General features: G+C 40.5%; 1 protein-coding gene across 3 annotated transcripts in view; it reads left to right on the forward strand.

Annotated features, from left to right (window-relative positions):
* Positions 1–12,125, forward strand: part of Tgfbr3 (transforming growth factor beta receptor 3) — a 196,778-nt gene that overhangs the window by 112,952 nt on the left and 71,701 nt on the right. For all 3 annotated transcript variants that reach the window (XM_023720259.1, XM_023720261.1, XM_023720260.1), the window contains exon 4: positions 7,231–7,368. In XM_023720259.1, coding sequence (XP_023576027.1) covers positions 7,231–7,368 — 138 coding nt within the window. The remainder of the gene's footprint in view (positions 1–7,230; positions 7,369–12,125) is intronic.

Raw genomic sequence — 12,125 nt, forward strand, 5'->3', positions numbered from 1 at the left:
TACAGGGTCTCACTACACAGATCAGATTCATAGTGATTCTCCAGTTGTCAGACTCCCAAGTGCTGGGATTACAGGTGCCTGCCACCATGCCCAGTCTCAATCTGTCTCAGGCTGCCCCAGGGGTGGGGCTGACACAGCGTGTTGGGGATCAAACCCTGGTCTCTGAATCTGCCTAAGCTGGTGCTTTACTCCACTGAGCTATCTGGCTGGCCCTAAAATTTTAATTTTTAACTGTTTTAATACTCTGTATTGCCTGAATAAAATCCATTTAAAATTCTGTGCCTTTAAAAAATAGTGGGATGTTTGTCCAAAAAATTTTTATTGTCATCTAGCCTTAAGAAGGAGAATATGTTTAAATGATTTTTTTCACATTGTACATATTTAAATTTGTATAACTGTTAAAGATAAACTTTCCTTTTTCATTTTTACCTTGTACAGTCTCCACGCGCATTATGAGAGCTATTCTACCCTTTCCTGTACACAGAAAAGAGGATGACAGTCATGGTGTTTATTCCTGCAAAGCCTGAATTGGCTTTGGAATCCTCTCCAACACAGGTTCAGGCAGCCTGCAATATGCATTTTGGTGATTATAATCAATTTGCTTTTCGTGACTGTTTTAACAGTCATGAAACTTGAACTTGATGATGATCTTGCTAATGAAGTTAATGTTTTCTTTTGGCCAGCAAAACAGGGCAATATGCCTCTGGAACCATTATTTGGGTCACATTTCACTGACAAATTTTATTGCTTCTTGTATTCATTTTTCAGAAGACTTGTTGACTGCTTACTAGATATCTGAGCCTTTGCTAGGTCCAAGGGTACAGAAATGACTGTGACTCAGTTTCTGTCTTTGAAGTAAGCCTCACTGAAGATTTCACAGTATGTGAGGGGAGACAGACATCTAAACTGTAGTGCCTGAGGGACAAAAAAGAATTCTGCTAGAGATTGGGTATCGTGAGCTGAACGTGGTGGGTCATCTGGAAACGTGGTTGTAGTGTACATCAGACCAGAACCCTGGAAGGATGTGGCTGGTACGTGGGTGACACCTATGATATTCACGCAGCTTCTGCTCAGTACAGAAGCTCAGTAGAAAATTACCTGCTTGGGTCTTCACACTGGCCCTTGGCAGGGTCTTGCTGAGGGAGGGCCCCAGCAGTGTTTTCCTCCAGCACACACTAGCACCCGGGGTCTCCACTCCCTCTGCCTCTCTTCCTCACAGTGCCTCAGCTGTGGGCTGCTCTGGGAAGGGAGGCCCAGGGTCCCTGCAGGCCACTTGCAGTGCTCCCAGGACCCCTTCAGAAGAGCATGACCTGCAGTTTCATAAATACTCTTCTGTTTATATGCGTTCTTGCCCCTCAACCCCCAACCCAAATTTAGTTCCCAGTAATTTTCCAGGGCATTCAAAGCAGGGAGCAGGGAAGGCAGGCTTATTTCTGCATCAAACGTCAGACTTTTCTTTTATTTCCTCTTTTGTAGTTGTATGATTTTCAGAGGCTCCCAGGGAATCCAGGATCGTGTTCTTGTTGGGCGCGGGGGATGAGTTTGGGCCTTGACTGTGCCTCTCTCAGCATAGTAAATGGCTTTAAGACAAAACCTTTGAGAGAGAGCTTGGTATCTTCTACTGTGCCAGTGTGAAATCTTTGACCCCTGTGCTTCTCTAGAGTAAGGAGAATGTCAGTTGATTCCCGGGGGGGGGGGGGGGGGGCACTAATTGGTGTCCCTTTAGAAATTAAGAGAGATTAAAAAAATTAAAAATAAATTTGAAAAATCTCCAGATTCACTCAAGGAATATTTTAAGGGAATCTTTTTATACCAATTCCCAAATGGTAAAAGACAAGCAATGGCAAAAAAAAAAAAAAAAAAAAAAAGTCTTGTAAGTCTTGTGTAGGGATTCCTCTGACCAGAATACCCTTTAAGACACTATAGTAGAACTAAATAATCCTGTTCCCATCCCCAGACATCAGTTGCACTTTTGAGTTTCTACAAGTCGCATTGCCTAAAGTGAGATTGAAGTGTGGGACACCAGTGTCTTGAAAAAGGTTTGTGCCTCCTTGTCTATATAATGTATGGGCTCCAGGAGGCCAAGATCCAGGATGTTTTCAGTTACCATCAACACTGTTGCCAAGTGATGCCTCTTTACCTCTGGAGAGGGGACAGATGATGGCTATATACAGACCAGCCTGTGATTTTATGGCTCTTGGTTATAGGCATGCTGTTGGAGTTCTTTTTTTATCTTAGTGTAAATGGATCATTGAAGCACGCATTTCAGAACTTCATTTGGTCTTGTTTTAGATGATAGAATTCTCTTTGGTAGTGTTTTGGATGACTTCTTTGTTTCGTGGGTCCGCAGGGGCTGTTCTCAGAAATGTTGAAATGAAACCTCACTAGCACATTAGCCAAGTTGGGTAACTGTTAGACTCTCATATCAGTTGTTTTGCTCACTTTGCTTTTGTTTGCTTTAACAAACCCAAGAGCAGGGGCTTTGCTATTAAGAAATCTTTTGAAATCTCTGTCAGGAATGTCTTGCATCTAGACTATGAACTGTGGAAAATTTAAAAAAAATTATACGGGATGTTTCCATAAAGAGAGTAGGTTTTTGTCCCCCTTCCTGGATGTACATAATTTGTTTTCATAAAGTGATTTACAGAGTTTAAAACTATATAAACTATATATATATGGTTCTTCCTAATAATTCTTAGAAAGCAAGGAAACCCTCACTGTAGAAATGCCCAGAGAATATTGTTCTTCTTATTATCTGGTGATAGTATGAGAAAGGACATGCTTCCCAAATGAGAGAAAGGAGAGTTGTCTTTCCGTTCTGAGGCCTGTGCTCCTTAGAGAGTGTCCTTGACTCTGGACAGACTTCTATTCTGTTGTATCCAAAAAGGCACCCAGGAAAGATTTGCCTTGATTTTTTTTTTTTTTTTTTTTTTTTTTGGTAAATTTGCAGCTAGTACACTAGTTGGAATACAGAGGTAATCTGGAAGACACAGTAGCAATAGATGCTGTAGAACTGATTAAACCAGTTTGCCTTTTAGGGGAAGGGATCAGTGGGGTGTGAAATGTGACGACTTGCACTTTCTCACACCTTTGGGGAGTCTGGACATTTAGCAGAGTGTGAGACAAACGTCTTTAGAGCAGGAAGCCTTGTGCTGGGCTTCATGGGCCAGCGTGTGGTCAAATTGCGGGCTTGAGGAGGCCACAGAAACTGCATGTGAAAGTGTTTTTGTTCCAAGTTGTCATCTGTTAAGTTCTTTCCCCAGAAGGCTGGCATCTTAAGGCCAGAGCATCCTTTCTAGTGTAATCAAATGGAGCCATTTTGTTTCTGTTTCTACTGTTAGAACTTTCCAGACCTTTACAATTAGTTGCTAACCCTGAGCTAATGGATGCTTAGCCTGAAGCTTATGGGACCTGAAGTAAACATATTTTCTTGATGTTGTCTATAAAATTTTATGTAGTGTTGCTTTTGTGTATATGTATATATGACGAGAGTTCTCAAAGGCTCTATGACTTTCAAAGCTTAACAGAAGAAGCCATTGAGGTAGAGACTAGCTGTTGTCCCTCCCTGTGGGACACAGTCCCTTCACAGCTTGCATCACTGCATCTTCAGTGCCATGCTGTCTTTGAAGGCTCCATGTTCAGCTGTTAAATGTATCTTTGTGTGTACATGTGAAGAAGGATTGAGAGTTCACTCTTTAAACTACTGTTTGGATTTCTAAGCTAGGAACTGGTGGGTACCATTGATGTCACTACCTCTTGTGATATTTCTTTCGTACAGTCTGCCTAAGCTCTTGTGACTGTGACCTCAGAACAAGCTAACCAGGAAAAACCTCAGCAGGATGCTGTGAGGGTTCTAACTATCATCTATTCCTGAGCTATAATTGTTCCTGAAGAGGATTTTCTTTTCATTTTTTTTTTCCAGCCTAGGAGAAGTTAGGCACCTTAGCGTTTGAGATATTCCAGGTATGTTGGGCTCACATTCTTGGGAGCTTTTACATCTTCATTCTTTTGTTTGTTGTTCTTAGTTCTTTCTCTGTCTTCCCTTTGGCGAGGTATTAAGTAGAGGAAGTACCGTATAGAGGAGGAAGATTGCTGAGGGATTAGGTGAGACTGTACTCATAGGACTCTTTGTCCCTGCCAAGTGATCTTTCTAAAAAAGTATTACGTATTTTTCTTTTAATTTCCCAATCGTAGTGTGAATTATTCTTTGCCAAATGGCTTTTGGGGCTTTGCCTGGGACCTGTGTGCCAGAGTCAGGAGATTCATCTTGGCTAGACACTGCCACATATTGAAGAGAAAGCCGTTTCCAGGAAAAGCTCAGAGAGCTGGAACTCCTAGAAATCCTTGCTTGGTTGTCTTGGGCCAGGCCTTGACACTGTGCACCATCTGGGAAATTTTGGACCTGCGCACCAGAATCTGTTTCATACATCTTATTTCATAAGCTTTCTAAAAAAGCTTGTGTTCATTTGAGATAGGCTCTTATTTATTTTGTAGCATACCTTTTCAACAAGACTTTTGTGTATCTTAAGAGTGTTAAGAATCGTATGCCTAGCGACTAAAAAGAAAACCATCAGAAAAACATGCAATACAAGTGTGTATTGTTGCTATACACCTGCAGATACACACTGCTATTCTTTTTGCTATCTTAGTGCCCAGTAAACAGTTTTGGAATGAATCAATAAAGAAGCCTTTACTGGCACGTGCCATGCGTGAGTCAGAGAGTGTTTGCAGTTGTCAGGCACTCTCACCCGAGTAATGGGTTTCCTCTTTTTTTCACTCTGTGGTATGGGCCGCTCATAGTACACGTCCCTTGGTTCAGTTAACGCTGCAGTTTCTGTCTTCACCTCTGCTGCTTCTGCTGCCTCTCTCATTTTCAGTGACTCTCAGTCCATTGATTTCTGTACGCAAATGACATCTCCAGTGTGTTGTGAGACTGTACGACAGGAACTGATTATTTTGCTGTACTGGGGTTTGGCATCACCGTTCATTTGGTACTTGGATTTGTGCGTATATCATGGGTATATAACATTTTTACTTGCCAAGTCATATAATTCTGATACAAGCAAGTTTGAATTCGGCTACCTGAATCCATTGTGCTTACATCAATATAAGAATGATCCTGACTGTGTGCTCAAATAGCTCATGACAGTTTGAGTCTTTCTTATGTTTTGTGCTTTTTCTGCAGATTAGCCAAGTCACTTTCCACATATCTTCAACCTTTTCTGTTAACCTTTTGGGTAGCATAAATTTATAAATTTGCTGTGATATTTTAAAATTTTCCACAGTATAGTAAGCACAGTACTAAATGTACAGCAGGCAAGTCTAGCCCATAGCCTGGGTAGCTAACAATACAGTTCCACAAGATCTTAAGCTTTTAACATTGTTATGAGATTTGGGGTGATATTTTTCTTGACTCATTTGCGCGGTGCTGAGTGTGGACTCCGTAGGTGACAAGTGAATGCTGTGTAGGGAGGGCAAGGTGCAGTGCAAGCTCTGCCTCCCATACCTGCACGCAGGTAGCTGAATCCAAACTTGCTTGTATCAGAATTATATGACTTGGCAAGTAAAAGGCATGATTACTGGCAGTACTGATTCAGTCTTCCTACACATGTGTGTGTCTGTGAAGACAGGTGTCTTGTTATTAATCATATATGTTTTCTTATTATTAAATATTGGCCTGTGTTATTTCATTTTAACACCCTAATAAAGTATTAAAATTTTTGTTACTGTAAAATAACAAAATTATATAGTGACTATATAAAATACTATATGTATACATTACCTATATTATATATTTTATTTGTGGTCCAGGGAAGTCAAAATGTTATATACCCATGATATAAGACATCTTTGCTTATAGTCTGTTTTGGAAATTGACATATGTACACTCAGTAGTTAACAAACACACTATTATCTACTAAGTACAAATTATTCATAGAATAAAGTACTTCTGTAATATCAAATGTAGAGAGTTAAAACATTCTGTTGACATTTAGGCTTTTCTTACCATATCGTAAAGCACGGGTTTTGAATGATCTGTGTCTTATCTGTTAGTGACATGACAACAAAGGCAGTCCCTGAAAAGTAGGTAGAGCTATCTTGAGGTTGAAGTGGGCCAGCAGTCACAGTGGCTATAAAGTAGTCAGCACTTGGTGTACGTCCCTGATTGCCTATGGTCATAGGGCCAGGCCCTTTATTCCTCAGAATGGTTATAACTATGATGTATCACCGTTCCTCATGTGCTCTCAGTCTGTATCTTTCCGGCCTAAGCTCTGTTGAGGGGGTGGGTCCTTTACCGCTCTTGTTACTCTGTTGTGATCTTCAGTACATACACCTAGCTACCTACCTGTGTGGCTCTTGCAAGGTCTTGCCTCACCTCTCTGAGCAGAAGGCTCGGGTTAGACACACTGAAGGAAACCATCTCATCAGGTTTTTTTGTGTCTTTTGCTTTCTTGGCTTTGCATAGACGAACTGTACATCATGTGCTCCAAGAGGATGTTGTTGAGTCCACTTCCTCTGGCTCCTTTTTGATGATATGATGGTGGTACCCTGCAATAGTCTTTGATCTTCTGTCAAAACTGAGCACAGTGTTGCTACCCAGATATGTAGTTTTCTTCCATTTTTGGTTTTTTTGTTTACGGTAGCACTACACAATCTGTGTTTATTCTGTGCATTCCTTGTGCTTCATTTTGGAAAATTCCTTCATGTTAGTAGCTGCGAGACAGCACTGGCGGCTCCCCCTGTCTTTCTCTTTGCTGTCATCACTTTTCTTTGGCAGAATTCAGCTTTATAGAGGCTGGAGCTTACCTGAGAGAAGAAAATCCTTGCTCTGAAGGTCCAGAGGGATAACCTACCCCTAGGGGACTCTGTTCGTTAACTTTCAGTTTAATAATTTGACTTGAACTATTTATTGGGCAGAACTAAGGGAAGGTAACTTACTCTAAAAAGTGTTTTGTTTATCTGTATTCTATTTTGGGGAACTGAGTAATGTTTTAGTTGATGTTAGTATTGCTGAGCTATATGAAATAGCTTTATTGTAATAAAAAAATAAAGATCCTGTATCAGCAGTATCATCCAGGTCAATCTGATGTATTTCTTATTTGCAGATTTGGAGCTAGCTTATAGTTTGGTCCTCTCAGTGGTGAGTAGTGAAAAATAGCCAGATGCTGCACTGAGTGTATTGTGTGGAAAGTCAGACCTAAGATCTCCCCTCATCCTGTTGCTTCTTAGGCCACGCTGCACCTGAACCCCATCTCCTCAATCCACATTCACCACAAGCCCATTGTGTTCCTGCTCAACTCCCCACAACCCCTGCTCTGGCGTTTGAAGACTGAGAGACTTGCCACTGGGGTCCCCAGACTCTTCTTGGTAAGTTTTTTTTTTTTTTTTTCTTTTTAAACTTTTCCAAACTGATTGTAGCACAAGGTCATAACGACCCTAAACTTTTATAAAGGGCTTCTTTTCGTTAAAATAATGACAGAGTCCAAAGAGTGTCATATGTGGAGTTGTACACTTGCTGAGATTCACGTGACATACATAAGCCGTCCCGGGAGGCAAACATGAGCCATGTCTTCTGTGGACGCAGCAGGACTGCAGTCCTACTCTGAGTGACCCAAGCCTTGTTTTCATCTTTGAGACCCTTCTTATGGTATCCTGAGCACTAGGAATACTGTAAATAGCACTGGGTGTGTGGTCCCTGACCACAAAATAAATATACATGAACCCATTATATTTGTATATAACACATGCCTAACTTCTGATATGAGGAGCTGTTTGTTGAGAATGTGACAGTGAGCTCCAAAATGAAATCATTTGTATTTTTTTTTTTTAAGCTGGAACCCAGATCTCGTAGAAAGATCCAAATATTACCTACTATTTGTAAATCATGTCCTTTTGAGTTTGCCAAAACACTTCAAGTTTTCTAGTTGTGGAGAAATAGATGGGTTGCTTGGATGGAATTTTTGGGATATGATATCATGTCTGATGATGAGCAACACTCTAACGTGGTAGAGATAACTCGCGTTGTCTATTGAGCGAGTCTGAACTGCAGTGCCTTTGGCTGTTAAATCTCCCTTGCTTAGAAGCATTTAAGATGAGTAGTGTCCTCAGTTAATAGCTTCCGTCCTGCCTAAGGAGTCAACTGTCTCAGTAATAATGGCTTTAATACAAATCTGTAGTCTCTTACCTCCTACATTTAAAGTGTATTTTTAAAAACTCAAACCTGCTGAGTAAAGTAAGAATCCATAGCCAACACTTATTAAGTGACTGTGTAAAAGAAGGGGAAGCTCCTCTTCATAGTAGAATTTTAATTATTAAATATGGAAGAAGGATAGAGTTAGAAAAATCATCATTTTGGGGCCATAATAGTGAATGTTAGGGCTGGCAAGATAGCTCAGCAGACTAAGTGCCTGCTTTGGCAAGCTCAGGGATCAAGGTTTGATCCTTAGTCCAGGATACTGCACTGGCCCCACCCCTGGGGCACACTGAGCTGGCGACCAGGCCCGGGTGTGTTGGCACATGCCTGTAATCCCAGCTCTGGGGAAGCTGAAAATGGAAGGATCATTACAAGTCTGAGCTATGTAGTGAGACCCTGTACCAAATACATTAAAAAAAATAAATAAATAAAGCAGTTAACTCCAGTTTGGCTAAACCTGGCCCTACTTCCATGTATTGATATGTTCAGAGCAGGCTAGGACTTTTCCTTATCCCCTCTGTTGGCTTTAAGTAATGCAGATTGGTCCAGTCAAGGTGCTGATGTGTAGTCTTAAAGCAAGGGGACAGGTCAGTGTTGCCCCTCCCTGTAGCTCCCTGAAAGCATGTGTGAACCAGGCTAGAAGGAGAGCCAAGCTCCATGCTGTCAGATGGGATCGAGCCTTGGGATAAGAGGCTATAACTTCCCAGGGCATAAAAAATTACACATCTAAGGTGAGGCACCCACCCCAAAACTGCCTCGAGTTGTGTTACACAGACTACTCTTTCTGCATATCCTTCTCTCTGCACGCTTCAGAGGTCATCTCAGGCCATCTCCCTAGCCCAGCTCATGGCACTTGTGCACTTCCTGTCACTCGTCTTGGAGCCACTCCTCTCTTCATGAACTAATAAAACCTGGGTTCAGCCACAGGTAGAGGCCTTTGTTCTTGGTAGCTATCCTACTAGCTGGACTTAGGCTCCCTACAACTACAAATGTGCCTTAGAGTCTTTATTTTTGGTATGGGTTGCAGTGGAAGTGATAGATTGGAATTAACTTACTGCAATTCCAGTTAACTTTTCCATGGGATTACAAATATGAACTTTGCAGACTGTGACGAGAGCAGAAAGGGGCTCTCTATAGTGCACAAGCCAGAACTGCCTAAGGATGCCACATCTAGTAGAACTGGAGGGAGTTAGAGTAATAATATATTTGGGTGGACCCCAAATATTTTTTCCACGAATTGCTTATTAATTATGAAGAAAAACAATGATGTACAGTGGAGCTACCCAGCAGTTCTTTAACCAAGTGATCAGAATAATGTTGGCAGTACGGGGTGATTAGACATTGCGTTCTGGTAAATGAGAAGAATACAACCAGTTCAATAGTATTATATACTATATTATAGTATACTATAAATACATATGACCTGAATCTAATCATGAGGAAAAACTGAATAAAACCAAACTGCATGAAATTCTATAAACTAACTGGTCTGTCATCTCTAAAAACTCAGTGATGAAAAACTTAAGATTGAAGATTAAAGATTAAACAAGACTATAAAGATATATGTGGTCCCAAACTGTATCTCACTGAGTAGGAATGGAGAAGTTACAATTAAGGACATTATGGATGAAATTAGAATTGAGTCTGTGGATTAAAGTATTGTATCAGTGTTTGCATTTGATACTTTTACTGTTGCTATGTTAAGAGATAGCCTTTGTTTTAGAAAATATACTTAATGCACTTAGGGGCAATGGGTCAAATAACTTTAAAAATAGGGAAAATATTAAAGTAAATGTAAAAAGATGTTACAAACTAATGAATCTAGATAAAGAGGATGTTTGAATCCTTTGCTTGCAACCTTGCTATAAATGTGAATTAATTTCAAAATGAAATATTTAAAAACTCAGGTACATTCTACAAAATAGGAATGACTAAGAACTTGTAGCCCTTCTGATGACTAAAATTATTACTTCTACATTTAAAAAAACAGTGGTAATTTAGTTGTTATTATTAGCACATTTATTTAGTACTGGGTACGTTTAAGCAATTGCACTAACAACCCTAACACTTGTATCTCATTGAATCCACACAATGACCCCATGGAAAAGGTACATTTAGTCCTTCCTATAGTTGAGGAACTTAGAGATTAAGTTGTGGGCTGCATCACAGGGCTAATTTCTGGTAGAGCTGAATCTCAAACCCAGAGAGGACCTATATTAGATGCTGTTATGCCAAACAGGTTCTGTGTATATGTAATCATTGTCAATCTCCTATAGTTTAAATCCTTTGTTATATTAAGACTTATGGATATGATTGTAAGTCCTATTTGCATTTAATCCTCATACTATAGAGCTGTACTTCAATACTCTAGGAATTAGCTTTGCATGACTACTGAAATTAATTTTTAAAAATCTAAGCCTGCTATAGTGGTGCATGTTTGTAATCCTAGAATTCTTGAGGGACTGAGGCTGGGAGACTGCACATTTGAGCCTAATCCCTGGGCAACTTAGTGACTTAGTGAGACCTTGTCTCAGCATGAAAAACAAGAAGAATGTTGAGGACATAGCTCAACATGAAGATTCTGGGTTTAATCTCCAGTAATGGAAAGCACAACAACCACAACAAAAAATTTAATTGCTTAGCTACTTATCAGGTGCTCAATACAGGTTATAGGTTAGCATAATTGGCAGGTTTTGGAGAGGTAATGGGCAAAGACATTATCCATACTGGTTTGAATCCAAGTAATATTGAGCAAATTAATCTCTCTAAGCCTGACTTTCCTCAGCTATAGTTTAGGAATAATAATAGTTCCTGTACCATAGGGGTGTTGTCTTGATGAAATGAGATTACATAGAAAATGCTTAAGGCAGTACCTGCCTCTCATAAGTTCAGACATTATGTGCTGTCACTGTAATTAGTCATAATAAAGAGCACGTGCAGGGTGGAATTTATACATGTAATTATAAAATAGCAGCCTGGCTGGCCCTGGGCTGTAGGTTCAGATGGACAGAGTGGGCTGCATTTAGTTGTACTTGCCACTTTCTAGATTCCTTCTTCAGTCCATGGGCTTTAGGGGAAAGTGTCTTATTCCTAGTCATTATTTATTTACTCTAATTTTGTTTAAGATCTGGAAAAACTGTTTGGCCACAAGTTTAAGACACTACCAAAAGGGAAGACAGTTTTAGTAAACAATTTAACATTGACCCTATTTGGAGTTTATCCCTTGTAAGGAGATTGCAGATCAAGTGATGATCTAAAATTAACAACGTGGGGGAGACAGTAATGAGGAAAGTCAAGATTGGAATTCCAGGACACCTGACCTCTGCTTTGTGGTCCAGCAGGCTTCCTTTAGGGAAACGGTTGTCTTCTGTCTGTGCATTTCTTCATGGCCTGGAAGAGATGGTAGAACATCTGTTGTTCATTCAGGTTCTCAGATCTGGAGACACTGAGGACTACATGTTCTCTCACAAGCTGAGCAACCTTCCTGAGGCAACCTCTTCCTCTCCTCTTGTAGTCTGAAAGGGTTTCTTCACCCACCTCTGGAGCAGAGCAATAGTGATGGATAGGAAGCCAGGAGTGTCTCCTACAGGATGGAAAACCAGTACTGTGCCCTGTGTACCTGTTTGTACTACTTAAGAATTAAAGTTTGGGGATAAGGTAACTAAATTGTTTTACACTAAGTGTTTCTTCAGGTGCTTTAAGTGGACCATGGAATCTTTGGAAGCTGGGGTTCAGTTGTTTCCACCACTGCCTTATCCACTCCACTGTTACCCAAGAGCTTGGAGTTCTTGAGGAGAGAAGATGTAGCTTTTGACCCAGTGCAAGAGGCTCATGTCCTTGCTTTCTCCTCATATGCTGCAGAAGGGCTCATATTACTGTCTCAAAACTGTCTTAGCCCTTCAGGTAGAGCCATAATACTTTATTTTTAAAA

The sequence above is a fragment of the Octodon degus genome, unplaced genomic scaffold (assembly GCF_000260255.1).
Source record: "Octodon degus isolate 3935 unplaced genomic scaffold, OctDeg1.0 scaffold00074, whole genome shotgun sequence".
Lineage (NCBI taxonomy): Eukaryota > Metazoa > Chordata > Mammalia > Rodentia > Octodontidae > Octodon > Octodon degus.